This window comes from Aulostomus chinensis, chromosome 11 (genome assembly GCF_037954235.1).
Source record: "Aulostomus chinensis isolate RoL2024-O1b breed Wild chromosome 11, RoL_Achi_v1.0, whole genome shotgun sequence".
Lineage (NCBI taxonomy): Eukaryota > Metazoa > Chordata > Actinopteri > Syngnathiformes > Aulostomidae > Aulostomus > Aulostomus chinensis.
In genome coordinates this window covers 21,300,546-21,315,876 of record NC_141330.1, presented here as the reverse complement: position 1 = coordinate 21,315,876, position 15,331 = coordinate 21,300,546, and the positions used below count along the sequence as shown (strand labels likewise).

Below are 15,331 nucleotides of genomic sequence, written 5' to 3'. Positions count from 1 at the left end.
CAATACTAAAAAAACAGGCAATGTATCTAAAACTGTAATGTGCTGGTGTTAATGGAATCCATTTGTTTTGCAGTATGAAGGAAGTTTGTCTTTTTACCGGCGTCTTATGAATATTCTTATATATTCTGCCAAATGCAGTTTTGCACTCTGATACATTGGTTTTGATTTTTTTCTCTCCCATCCCAAGATATCTGGTGTGTTGTAAGCTGCGATGAAGACAAGGAAAGAAGTATATTAACCTGACAAATGTGAGCTGTGACTTGAATAAAAGGTGCACAAAGCACAAAGGCCCATGGTTGGTGGAGAGTATAGTTTTAAATTCTTCTTTTGTGTTAACTGTTTTTTTTTTCTTCATTTTTTTTGAGGAAATTTTGTTTTACAGCAGTAATTTCATAAGTCTGTAAATGATTTGCAAACCAAAATGCAATGTACAGTAAGATATGGATTATATTTTAGATTTACTGCACTTGAGACTGTTTGTAAATATGATCAATTAAACAACTGAAATCAAGCTAACGTGTGAGCTTTTGCTATCGGCATTTAGGTTCTGTGGGTCAATACATATATGAAATGTAAAGTTATAGTTTTTCAGTGTCAAAATAATCAGGACTATAGCAATGTCAACTGACTTTCAAATTGTCAATGCACAGATCAGGCAAATTAAAGACTCACGGATATGAGTGCTAACATGATATTTGGAGAAAGCAAAAAGAACAAAAAGTGCATATCGTTCACAAATGACAATTTACAGAGGATGACAGCAACAAAATTCATTCATATTCTGTTGTCCAATTCGCAACGTATACACATTTACTGCCCAGAAAATTTACAAAGGCAACTTTATTTACATGTAATACATTTCATTTCTTTTCAGATTCTTTTTATAATAATGGGCATATTTTTCCAGTGTGATGCTGAAATACAACAATGCCGAATCTTCATTGCTGCATGTGTTGTCATTGCCTCAGTCTAACTACATAACCACCTCTATTTGAGCATGCACACCATCCAAGCTTAATTACATTTCTGAAAATCCCCTCAGGATGGATATCATTTCTTTGTAGATGTCCTCTCTATATTTTATCATTAATAAGCATTAAGATGGGCCGCATATTCGTGTTATGTTGAGGGAAAATTTTTAAATTTATGGAGATTGACTAGTGAAGATTGTTTTACAGTTATAGAAATTTTATTTATTTTTATGACATCATCATTTGATACCATTTTTGCCCGCACACATGGGTTTCAAACAATTCCCACAGGTTAATTCACAAACAAGCTGGATGTTGAAGTATATGTGTGGCATAACTGACAGAGCACATGTTCCTGCAGGTTGTACTGCTCACGAGACAGAAAACCTACACAAGTGTTTAGTTAGGTATCATCTGGTTGTTACATGCTAGTTGGGAGTTTTTGTTTTCTGTTCAAGGCTGGGATCCCTGTCCTCTCATAGTCCAGTTTCTGCTTGATGTATTCCTGCTTACACAGCTCATAGAAGGCAGGGTCCTGGTAACTGGTAAAACACAAAAGGTACAATATTCATACATGTATATAAACATATACATACACAAAACAGTCTAAAAAACCATGCATATTATATATATATATATAATATATAAAATATATATTATATATATAATATATATATTATATATAATATATATAAATATATATATAATACTATATATACATATATAATACTATATATACAAATATATATTTTAGGGGTGCAATTAAATAGTCAACTCACGAAACAATAAATACGAAACAGGGCTCATGGTACAAATTGCTCATGATACAAAATAAAGATGAAAGAAAATCAAAAATCAGAAATGCAAAAATCGAATATTCTTTATTTTCTTCCTTAATATGTGACATACAAGTTATTGCTGCGTCAGCACAAAATAAAATGCTGTTTGTTTTGAAAAAACAAAATATTTTATACACACACACACTCACTGGCCACTTTATTAGGCACACTTGTCCAACTGCTCGTTAACGCAAATTACTAATCAGCCAATCACATGGCAGCAACTCAGTTCATTTAGGCATGTAGACATGGTCAAGACGATCTACTGCAGTTCGAACAGAGCATCAGAATGGGGAAGAAAGGTGATTTAAGTGACTTTGAACGTGGCATGGTAGTTAGTGCCAGATGGGCTGGTCTGAGTGTTTCAGAAACTGCTGATCTACTGGGATTTTCATGCACAACCATCTCTAGGGTTTACAGAGAATGGTCCGAAAAAGAGAAAATATCCAGTGAGCGTCAGTTCTGTGGTGGTGGTGCTGATAGAAAGGCAACAGTAACTCAAATAACCACTCGTTACAACCAAGGTATGCAGAAGAGCATCTCTGAACGCACAATATGTCGAACCTTGAGGCAGATGGGCTACAGCAGCAGAAGACCACGCCGGGTGCCACTCCTGTCAGCTAAGAACAGAAAACTGAGGCTACAATTCGCACAGGCTCACCAAAGTTGGACAACAGAAGATTGGAAAAACATTGCCTGGTTGGACAAGTCTCGATTTCTGCTGCGACATTCGGATGGTAGGGTCAGAATTTGGCGTCAACAACATGGAAGCATGGATCCATCCTGTCTTGTATCAACGGTTCAGGCTGGTGGTGGTGGTGTAATGGTGTGGGGATATTTTCTTGGCACACTTTGGGCCCCTTAGTACCAACTGAGCATCACTGCAGCGCCACAGCCTACCTGAGTGTTGTTGCTGACCATGTTCATCCCTTTATGACCACAGTGGACCCATTTTCTGATGGCTACTTCCAGCAGGATAACACGCCATGTCATAAAGCTTGAATCATCTCAGGCTGGTTTCTTGAACATGACAATGAGTTCACTGTACTCAAATGGCCTCCACAGTCACCAGATCTCAATCCAATAGAGCACTTTTGGGATGTGGTGGAACGGGAGATTCGCATGATGGATGTGCAGCCAACAAATCTGCAGCAACTGCGTGATGCTATCATGTCAATATGGACCAAACTCTCTGAGGAATGTTTCAAGTCGCTTGTTGAATCTATGCCACGAAGGATTAAGGCAGTTCTGAAGGCAAAAGGGGGTCCAACCCGGTACTAGCAAGGTGTACCTAATAAAGTGGCCAGTGAGTGTATATGTATACATATATACATTAGTTTTCTGTATGTGCACGCACAAGGAGGCTAACATCTAATCCCATGTTATTGAATCTCTCTCTCTCTACGTATACATACACACACATATATACATACACATATATACACACACACACACACACATATATACATACACATATATACACACACACACATATATATATTATATATATACATACACATATATACACACACACACATATATATATTATATATATATATATATATATATACACACACACACACACATATACATACCTATATACATATACACGTTCACATTCACTTTTTACAAAAAATAATTTAATGATAAATGCATGGTTTTTGGGACCGTTGCCATCCATGATTGAGGGGAGTGAATGCTGAGAAGTACTCACTGTTGTGTTAGGCACTCCTTTAGGGCATTATTCTCCTCTCGACACTTCCACGCCATGGAGAACCCAGAATCTTTACAACAATGGCTGAAGGCTTTGGTGAGATAGTGAAGAAGAGGGGTTGAAATTAGTTACACATGTACAAAAGCCTAACCATACAATGGTTTCATGTGCCAAGCTATCTCCAATTTTACAAAACTGATCCTCAAGCATAAGCAAAGTCAAGGAGGGCGTCATTAGAAGTCACAAAAGGGGAACCTTGCCGGGCCTCTTATCACACAGAGGCCCTTGTTTCCTTGTTTGCACAAGGATTTTATTTACAACTCTACTGGCCACAGTGTACTTGTATCTGTAGTTTCCCTCTTTCCATATTGGCTTCGTAACAGTCAACCCATCACCTGCAAATACAGACATGTATGTGGCCCCTCGAGGATTAAAAATAGGTTAGGCTTCACTGATCTTGCTTCACTGCCAGCAAAGCCTGGGGTCGGCCGGCCACATTTAATAACAATAGGCCATAAAAAGGACTGTTTCCACATGCAGGCTCAACATTATTAGTACTCTGGGGTGTTCAACTTTTAGGTTATTCTTGCCATCGATTCATCTCAGTCTTTTTTGTCCATACAATGTGCGATCTACAACAACAGCGCTCCCAAAGAAGAGGGAGAATATTAATCTTTTGGATGTTAAAAAAAAATAAAAAAATAAATGATGAGACATGTAAACACCTGTCCACAAGGCAGATTCTACAACATTCTGCTTCATTGGCGGAGTATTCCAGATTGTTGAGGACTCAAGTCTTCACCTTGTTAGTAAACTCTCTCACAGCTTCAATGAAAAATGCTGGCCTTCCAGCTCCCCTCCCAACATCATAATTACCTTTATTGCTTGCATCAGTATGGTTATCACACAGACACTTTCATCAAGATGCAGATGTGAAAAATCTGCAAAACCAATTTAGAGGAGCAGAACAGTGCGACTAATTTAATCAACAAACGCCTCCCCCCGTCCCAGGGTACAAAGAGGCTACAAAGGATTGCCGTCTAATCGCACATCCGCAACTACACTAAAGGCAAATCTCCGAGGCAGGCGCTTTTTTTTTTGACAAGTGGAGGCCCTTTTAAATAAAGGTGTGATGCCACCTTCACTTTAAGCCGTTTGGTTTCAGATGCTGAATTGTGGTTTAACAGTTACAAGAAAGCAGAAGCAAGTGGCTGTAACATTGAGAGAGATTTGGACATTTGAGGAAACTAAATGTTTTACATTAAATTTGGCTAAACTGCACATGAGAGGTCAAGCGTGCTTTTCATGTGCTACACAGGTGCAAGCTTGCATAGTGTTTGCAGCACCATCCTCAGCTCATACCAGCGGCAAAATACAGGATGCCAGCACGGTCAAATATGTTACTATGAATTAGCAGAGTGTTGCACTATTGACACATCACTTGCTATGAGACAAATGAGTTTAACTCCAAGGCCGACTCAGAGAGGAACTACTTATTAACATCCGGTAAAAGGGTTGATTTCTTAAAATGTTTTTGCTTACGGTTAGTGTTACAGTGACTGAGTACAATTACAGGATGTTACAAATGTCAATTCAGCCACAATTCAATTTGATGTATTGTGTCCGTAAAAACAATACTGGACTAAAACTTAACTGAGATACTGTCCAGAAAAATTGTCTGACTGAAATCATTCAGTCAGTCTTTTCAAACGAGGATGAATTTTATTTATCTTTCACATTGGGTTAAATGTCTATAACATTGTAAGTGTCTCTGTCAAGCTCTGCAAAAACATAGTGGTCAATGTGAAAGTCATCGCCAATCAAAGGTGTAAGTTGTTTAAATGATTTGGTTTTGAAAGATGTGGGTTTGAACATGAAACATGCACACAAAAGGGACATCTTCAGAGGCACACAAGCAGACAGAAAACACAGGAAAACAGCAAAATTGTTTTTCTCCCTTTTCTTGGAACCACACAATTATAGACATGCTGGAGCCCAGTCACAGCAGATACAAAAATACAGACTGAAGTGACAGAAGACAGAGGTGTGAAAATGAGTGGTACGAGAAGCTAGTCATGTGTTGAGGGGGTTTCCGCTACCCATGCAGCCACTGTCTTTTTGATAACCTCAGGATGTAAATACATGTGCACTGACAGTAGTGCAAACTGGCCTTGCAAGGCTGTCATCAGATTCATAAAAACCACAAAACCTTGTCACTATCTGGCATGTGCATTGCTGCAGGAGACAGGGAATATATGAGCAAAGCCGCAGCCACTGCCATTCAGATCAAGTGGAAGCTGCTGTTGTGCTCCTCAATTTACCAAAAGTAAGTAGACTCTAAAAGTAGTGATGGAACAGTTTAGTCAAAAGGTGCACGCAGATGAACAGCAAGATTAAAAGTAAGGAATCAATGACTGAAATTTTGGGCCAATGAGAAGTCACGTGTAATTTGCACAGTAGCAGTTGCCTGTGTACTATTTTTATTGCCAATACCGATGGTTTTCCCCTTTGTGCCAAAGATCAATTTAAAAACTTAAGAAACTTAAGGTGAATCATAGTGGAAGCTGTGGTTACCCTCAAATTCCAGGTCAATGATGTAACCTTACATTTTCATGTGCGTATGTTATGTGCACATTGTCCTCACACAAAGCACAACTTTAACATCGTCCCTGGGAGGCATAAGGATCGAACCAGCACCCTTTCAGTTACTAGACAGACACTCTGCCTCCAAAGCCTAAAACTGTTTTGCTAGTACAGTCTGCAAATTCTAGTATTGATACATTTTGAGAGCATGATGAAGGGTAATGGCAAGAACGTCATTGTGATCGACCACTTAAAAGAAAACCCCCTATAGTTAAACTTGAAAAACTGAATTTCTCAAATGGCACTTTTACTGGTAGGGTTGGGGATAATTAGGTTGAGATGTCAATGGTTTGACCCCAAGAAAAGACTAATCTTCATCATGACAACAGTCACAGCATTGTGCATCCACTGACCAGCGCTGTTGTAGTTTACATCTATCTCTGTCATGACTCAAAAAATACGTTGTGTACTTTGACGGCATTGAATAATGGCCTGACAGTTTTATATGTAATATTATTATGTCACACTCAAGGTCACTCAATCATTTCATGCAGGGAAACATGTGAAAGATAAATGTGATCTTGTCATACTTATCATGTGAATTCTAACTCATAAGGAACTTCATCTTGGTATCCTTTGTTTTAACTTTCTTGGTCTTATCCTCAGAATTCTTCTGTGAGGATAAGACCAAGAAAGCTGAGCTAGTAGGACTGTTTACGAGGGGTGGAACTCAGGTGTTCGGGGGGAGATGACTCAACCTCCTCTCACAGTGAACCGTGTGCATCCATTAAAGTGTCTGGTGGAAGCCATCTCTGAGTCTCCAGCCTATTTCTTGTGTTTGATAAATTCATTCATCACACAAAATTCCTCTCCACTAATGTCAGGGCCAAAAAAAAAGAAAAAAAAAAGAAGTTATTTATTGTTTTTCCAGTCACCCTGACTTGACCTTTGACCACCAAAATCAAATCAGCTCATCTTTCAGGTGTCACTAAGCTACCACATACATGAGGAGAACGTAAGAATTCTCTTCTCCAAGCTGGCATTTGTTATTCAGTGACCCCATCTTTTCAGTATGGGAACATGTGGCCCTGTTATCTGCAAACTTATTTAAATTCATAATTAATCACCGGTATGTTTATAATGCAAAATACTAAAAGTGCTATCAAATATTCAAAACATTTACCTTGCAACTTATTCAGCACAGCTGCCAGAAGTGTAAGGGAATTGCTTATTATTTTTAAGAGCAAATGTAAATATTCAAAGCAGAACAAACACACATACACACACATACACACACCTTCAACCCTCTCAGCGCAGCGCTCCCTTGCTTTCTCCCTCATCATTTGGGGGATGAGGACGTCTTTCTCCACATGTCTCAGTCGAACCTCCCCTGAGGTACAACAGAAATGAGATAAACCAGTTAGCATCACACACGGATGGCGTCGCACACGGAAAGCATTGCAGACGTGATATGTAGCTTTCAAATAGCGCACCGGTTTATGCTGATCCGTTCATAACGATGCAACAAGACTAACGTCAAGCCGATGGATAACTTAGGGAGATTTACCTCCCTATCTTCTGATATAGCAACGTCGTGAGCTACATGAGTGCACTAACCAATCCAATCGTCTGACGGAGCTCGGAGGAGCACATCATTGAAATGTTATCAAATATGGCAGTGAAGCAAATGAAATAGGTGCCGTGCAAGAAAAGACAAGCATTTGACGAGCAGAAATGTTTCGTACCTTCGTTTGCTGTTTCCATTGTAGTCTCGAGTCTCAGAATATTACAAAACAGTTCCAATGTGACCTAGCTTACCAACGTTTGCATAACTTCCGCTGACGTAGGTCGTCGTTGTGAGAAAACCACAATTCCCAGAGGCTGACACGCACTCAACTAGAAAACTACCGGTTTATGGCTTTCAGTCCAAGGAGGATTATTTTGTCATTCTCATCGCCCGTAAATACGATTGAAAGACCAAATAGGATATTAAAATAGAATAAAATAGAATAATATAATTTGATATTTTAATGCCACACTGAAACAAATTCAAAAATTAAAATGCATATAGACATAATTTAAAAGGAAATATGTAAATTCTAAAAATGAAACTAGTAAAGCTGAAACGCTTAAGTGGAAAAATAGATTTATTATTTATTTGTTTGTTTATTTTTAGGATTTTCCATTAATAACCAATCATTTTTCATTGATCTCTAAAGAGGAAAAAGAGATGTTCATGATAAAGAGAGAATTAAAATGTCCTTTTTCTGTCATTTCCATCCATTCATCCATCCATTTTCTACCACTTATCCTACTAAGGGTTGCAGGGAGGCTGGAGTCTATCCCAGCAGCCTTTGGGCAGGGGGCGGAGTTTACCCTGGACACATTGCCAGTCCATCGCAGGGCCAACACATACAGACAGACAACCATTCACACTCACAGCCGCACCTACAGTCAATTTAGAATATCCAATTAGCCTATTCCCCATTTGCATGTCTTTAGACTGTGGGAGGAATCCGGGTACACGGAGAGAACCCATGCAGGCACAGGGAGAACATGCAAAATCCGCACAGAAAGATCCCAAGCCCAAACCAGGGCTCAAACCCAGGACCTTCTTGTTGTGAGGCGACGGTGCTAACCACCGTGCCACATGTCTGTCATAGTCACAAGGGGTTATTTTTATGTCATGTGTTGTCAGAGTGAATGTAATAATCTGTGTGTTCATCCATCAATATTAATAACTTTATATAGATATTTATTCTTCTTGCAAAGTCTCATGGGTTTTTCAATTGTTCAACAGACCATACCTTTATTAAATACCTGAATTACTGTAATTGAGTTCAAATATTCTTGGTTTAATTTTTTTTATTTATGTCCATATTTTAAAATTATTCTGTAATTTAATAAAATCATAGACAAATTAACTTTATTTATAATATAATCCACCATTTTAGTCAGTCTCTCGGACAAACTGGTCCACTGGTTTTAAAACTATCAAAATTGCGACATCATGACAGTGCACTTATAGGTGCACTGACACCTGAGTGCACCACAGATTTCATGTAGAGCATGGTAAGCCTGACTACAGACAGCTGTGGTGGACTTGCTGTCTAGATCCCCTGCAAAGCGATCCCACCTGTTAAGTCAGTGCAGCAGGTATTTAGTCACAGATGCACATACGCACATTCATTGAAGCAAAAGGCAAGATTCATTCAACCATTTAAACTATTCTACAGAAAGAAACAAGCAAAAACAATCCAACCTCATCCAAACCATACACATATTCAGCGCCTTCACAATTTACACACCCACACACTACCCACCCACACACACCACCAGAGGGGATTAAGTGAATCTTTTGTCTGTCCAACAGCCTCACTGTTGTTTGACCTGACAACACAAAAGCTAACATCTTTCAGCACATTCTGTTCACATTAAAGGTCATTAAGACAAAAAACAATTATACCTACAAGTAGAAAAATGGAGTCAGCAACCACAATTCCATTGTATTTTGAGTATGATGACAATAAAGCATTCTGATTCAAGCCATCACCTGTATGCAGTACAAGGTTTGTGTACCCTCTAAACACAAACAAACAGATGGACATAGATCCCAGCCCAGCCAAACACAACTCAGACAGCAAATGTTTCTGTTTCCATCGCTCAAGGCACCAGGTGGGCATTGCAGATTTTAATATCATCTGAAATTTTAAAACTGCAATATGAACCAATTTTCCACAAACAGCAAGGCAAAGCTAATACCATATGCCATAGAATGCCATAGAAAACTATACTTATATATTATTTGAATACAGGATCAAATATAAGCTTTATTTCCTACATTTTAATACGAAAACCTATACATTTCTTCATCTCCACAGACATTTCAAATATCCCCAAGTGGCACACAAAATGTAAAGAAAAATAGCAAATATGTATGTCATAACTTCAGACAGATACATACATTGTAAGACCAGAGGTTGCACATAGTTCAAATGTGCTATAGTGACAACAACAGTGCATCATTTGCCTTTTCAATGGACAAGAGGTTACAAACAAATGGTTGTAATGGTTGATTATGTTCGATCCACAGGATCTGTATTTTGAATATTTAGAAATTAGAGAATAAATCACTTGCGTTATTATAAGAAATGTACAATGTGACCTGTATCCTTTTTATGTGTATTTAAGTTGTGTTTTAAGTGTCACGTTTTTGTTTCTCCTTGATTTTCCCTGACAGGACCAGCAGTTCCATTCATACTACAACTGAGGTTATCCTTGGATCTACCATGGTCTACACGTGTAACACAATAAAAACCTCATTCTGTCTTGGAGTTGTAGTGTACCACATGTTATTTGTCGCCCTACTATACAAATCAAGAAGGAGGAGCATGCCAGAAGCTGGCAACCTCTTAACAGCATGAGGAGCACCTGTATTTGTCGTTTCTAGTGGAACAAAAAAAGGACAAAAAAGAACTGTGCAACCACTGAAGTCAAGCATCAACAATAGCCTTATTTTTCATCAAAGTCAACTTTATGTGTACCACCAATTGGATGGTTGAGTGGTATCCAGAGCTTCTGCTGTTGCATGTTTGGCACACTGTTATTGTCTACAGACCCAATAGTCACAAATTCTGGAAGGATGACTAAATTTAGAGGTAGAGACTGCAATTCTTTTCCTTAAAAATCTAAATATAGACTTTAACAAAATTAATCTGGCTCTATTGTCAATTGTGGACCTGTAGACATGTGGGGTGGTGTCTGTCTGCAGACCCACTCTGCTCGCTACATTTCAACGTCTTTGTATCTTGAACAAGAATATGATATATTCATCACCACAGCACACTCTGACAAGCCAGCCTGCACACAAGCGTACATCCTCCTCAAACTGGCAGGACCGGAGGCCATTGAATGTGAGCAGTCTTATGTGTGCATGGAAGAAGTGAGAGAGCCCTGCAAGGATGGTAACATCCTTGTTCCCACTGAATCTAAAGAGGCCACTGAGTGCCTTGAGAAAGTTTTGAGAAATGTGCAACCCTCAAACCAAAATCCCCGATTGTTTGTTCGAACAAATCTGGTCCCCGATAATTAAATCCATCACATAGTTTTGATTGGGGGGGCTGGGCTTCGTGGCTCTGGCCCCGGGGCGTGTGGCTATGGACGCTGGCTGCCTTGGGTGTCCGGTGGCTCGCTGGGCTGGTGGGCCTGGGGTTACTGCCTTCTGGGGCGGCTTTGGGTCTCGCCTGTTGAGGGACGACGTGGGGGGCGTGGGGGCGGCTTCCCCTATCATGGCGGCACCCGATGGGATTGGGGGTTGGGGGTCCTTGGGCTGGGTCGGGGCCTCCACCCGGCATGGGGGGGTCGGGGGCCCTGTGCTCTGCTGCCGGGGATTCGCGCCGGTCCCCCAGTGGGGTCCTGCGGTGGGGGGCTGTGGTCGCCCGGTCCCCGGGCCCCGGCGGGGCGTGCTGGGGCCTGCCGTGGCGGCTGGGGCATATTTGCCCCCGGACGATGGGAGGAGGGTGGGGAAGGAAGGTTAGGTGGGGTTAGAGAGGGAGGGGGGTCAGGGGGAGGGGGGTCGGGAGGGAGGGAGGGAGGGAGGTAGGGGCTGGAGAGTGAGGTAGAGGTGGACTGCTTGGCGCCTGGGACTTGCTGACCTGGGGCCCTGCCGCTCCCCCGGGGGGTCGCACCCACATTTGGGAGGGGTTTGCTAGCCTCGGCCCACCCTCGGGCGGGCTGGGCCCTGGCGCGGTGTCCTGGACTGCCACCACTCTGGACAAAGGGAGGATGCTAGGGGACGTCTGAGGATGGGGGCTGACCTCCTTGATACTGATCGAACTGGGGGCCCTGACCACGGGCTGCTGGCTGGGGGTTCCGCTGTGCACTGGGGGCCTGGGCCCTCCCTGCCCTCTGACTGCACGGTGGTGGGCCCTCTGCCCGGATCTCCGGACAGTGCCCCTTGGTGCTCCAATCTGACCTCTGGACCAGGGAGGCTAGACTCCCTGTCGGACGGTTGCAGTGGTGACGGGGTGGTCAGCGGGGCCAGTCTGGAAGCTGACCCCCTGCAGGTCTGGCCCATTCCTCAGCCCCTCTCATTGCCTCTCTGTCCCATCACATCACATCTTATGTATCACTAGGCCTTGAGGGGCTGGACCCCCCAATTTTAATCACATCGTAGACGTTTAGGGCTTGGGGGAGTGCATGAGGATGTACTGGGAGACTCTGCCGTCTGCAACCGGCGGGGCTCCCATGCCCTGGGTGCGTCCGCCAATTTTAACCACATTCTAGTCATCCACATCAGCACATCTACATTCCCATGCACAACACGCACCCTGCACCATGTTGGGATGGGGGGGCAGCTGGGGCAGGGAGTGGGTCCAGTGCTGCCTCCTTTGCTAACTGCACCATTGCGGGCCTGGGGGCCTGGCCGGGGCTCTTCGGGGGGGGGGGGGGGGGGTGGTCCTCTTCCCGGCATGGTGGTTGGGCTGGGGTTGGTCACGGGCCCTGCTGCTGTACGGTGGATCGCTCGCTGGCGGTTTCACTAAGTCTGAGGTGCCCTGGACCGTATCAGCATCTATGGTGTTCTCAGCCCCTGTATGGAGGAAGATGAGAGTATGATTGTTTTGTCCGGGGGTGGTGGTCCTGGTCGTGCGTGCCTTTGGCTCACCCCGGCGGGTGGGCTGGACCTTTCCGGGGAGTGGGGGGTCCCGGCTGGCTGGCTGGTGGTGCCCTATAGCCTGAAACCCTCCTGCTCTGGGGGGAGGGGGAGAACAGGGGATGAGTAGAGGGGATGGGGATCGAGGATTGGGGGGGGGGATAGCTCTGTTCGGGGGCGGTGGGCCTGGTCGTTGTGGTGGGCTGTGGCTGCCCCGCCTGGGTGTGGGGTGTGGGTGGGTGTCGGCCTCGCCGCTGGCAGACCCCTTGGGGGGCTCTGGTCTGGTCTCGGGCTGGGGGGCCCTGTGCCCCTGGGTTCTGCTGTGGGGGGGGGGGGAGTGCCCGGCGGGACCGGGGTCATCTCTGCCCCGTCTCTCTGTGGGTTGCTTCCGGGTGGGGGTTGCTGCTCCTATGCTTTCCTATGGGTCCTGGCATGGGTTGGGCCTGTGGCTGTTTCCTGGGGGAGGGGTGGCCTGGGGCTCCCCGTGTCCTGGGGATTTCGGGGTGCTCTGGTGACCTGGTCCTACCTGCCATCCTGGACTGGGGGTGCGATGTCCTGGCCCCCCACATCAGCTACAGCCAGCTACGCACAGCATCCAAGATAAACCGTAGCACATACACATACACGTACACACGCGTATACACACATACACGCATGGAGCGCACAGCTGACCCATGAACACACACTCAGACATCCATCCATTGTCATCTTCCGCTTATTCCTACATATTAAGGGTCGCGGGGGGGCTGGAGCCTATCCCAGCGTCAACGGGCGAGAGGCGGGGTACACCCTGGACAGGTCGCCAGTCCATCGCAGGGCCAACATAGAGAGACTAACAACCATTCACACTCACATTCATATCTGCCTGTGGTCAATTTAGAGTATTCAATCAGCCTAGTCCCCAATTGCATGTTTTTGGACTGTGGGAGGAAGCCGGAGTACCCGGAGAGAACCCACGCAGACACGGGGAGAACATGCAAACTCCATGCAAACAGAAAGTTCCCGCGCCCGAGCCAGGACTCGAACACAGAACCTTCTTGCTGTGAGGCCACAGTGCTAACCACTGCACCACCATGCAGCCCATAGTTTATTATTATTATTATTATTATTATTATTATTATTATTATTATTATTATTATTATTATTATTATTATTATTGTTATTATTATTATTATTATTATCATTATTATTATAACATCACATTTTATTTATAGGCGCCCTGTAGGTGCTCAAGGTCACTGTACAGTGAATAATGAATTGTTGATGACATCCTGATTAAAGGCAGAACTGTTGAGGAACATGATGTCAAGTTGAACAAAGTGCTCAACCATACAAGAGTGGTGAACCTGAGGCTTAATCCTCTCAAGTGCAGGTTCCGACTGAACAAGGTCAGTGATGTTGGCCATATCTTTACAAGTGACAGCCTCAGAGCAGACCCTTCCAAGACAAAGGTGATTAGTGAAATGCCAGTGCCAGCAGACGTCCCAGCTCTGCAAAGATTTCTAGGAACTACCTTGGAAAATTTATTCCAAAATACAGTCAGGTGACAACTCGGCTGCGACAACTCACACGCAAGACGCTGAATGGGCTCGGTATGAACAGCAGCAAAATGCTTTTGAATCACTGAAGAAGCACATGACTAACCCTTCAGTTTTGTCATATTATGATGTCAACAAAGCAGTAACACTCCCCTGTAATGCTTCACAGTATGGGCTTGCTGTTTGCAACAGCTTTAACATGCTGCTGAGAACGAGAATTTTGATGTGATGATGACAGTTTGCTACATATCATCTTCTCACCTCAAGGAATCTAAGAAACACACAGCTGAGGACACAACTCTGCAGACACTCAGTTCTATCATCAGACACAAGTAGGCAGGTAAACAGGGCAGTCTTCCACATGCACTCCATCCCTACTTTTCTTTCAGAGATGAACTAACTATTGAAGACAGTGTCATTATGAAGGGTCACAAGGTGGTCATCCCCAGCTTTCTGCAAAAGGAGTACATAAGCATTGTGCTCAGAAGAGATCCTGGCTTACAAGATACAAAACAGAGAGCAAGAGGTATATTGTTCTGGTCCGCAGTGACAGACGACACTGAGACAGAGATACAGTCATGTGCTATCTATAACAGCACAAAATCACACCAGCACAAAGAACCACACAAGCTGCACCCAGTACCAGACCTGCCTTGGTCAACTGTGGCAACAGACATCTTTGATTGGCGCAATAAACAGTATCTGGACTCATATTCAGGGTGGTATGATATTGACCTAATTCGTGACCTCACCTCAGCAACAGTTGTTTCAAAACTCAAGAGACACTTTCCAGTGCATTGAGCCCTTCCCACACTCATATCAGTCAATGCCAGACAGCTCACAAGCCAGTGCTTCAAAGACTTTGCTCATTTGTGCTCAGACTCATGTTACCAGCAGCCCAGAGTATCTCCAATCTAAGTGGAAAGATGAAAGAGCTGTCCGCAGTACTAAGGTCATGGAGAAGTCTCACAGACACAGGACTGATGATTTCTAAACCTCTTGAACCTCAGAAACATGCCTTGTGATGTAAAGCT

General features: G+C 43.4%; 1 protein-coding gene across 1 annotated transcript; it reads right to left on the bottom strand.

Annotated features, from left to right (window-relative positions):
- Positions 1–825: 825 nt before the first annotated feature.
- cmc1 (C-x(9)-C motif containing 1) lies at positions 826–8,004 on the bottom strand. Its single transcript, XM_086219053.1, has 4 exons — positions 7,853–8,004; positions 7,405–7,497; positions 3,525–3,615; positions 826–1,513 (listed from the first exon to the last, which is right to left on the bottom strand). The coding sequence occupies exons 1-4, from the start codon at positions 7,869–7,871 to the stop codon at positions 1,393–1,395; spliced, it is 324 nt and encodes a 107-aa protein (XP_086075179.1). The 5' UTR covers positions 7,872–8,004; the 3' UTR covers positions 826–1,392.
- Between the last annotated feature and the right edge of the window lie 7,327 nt (positions 8,005–15,331).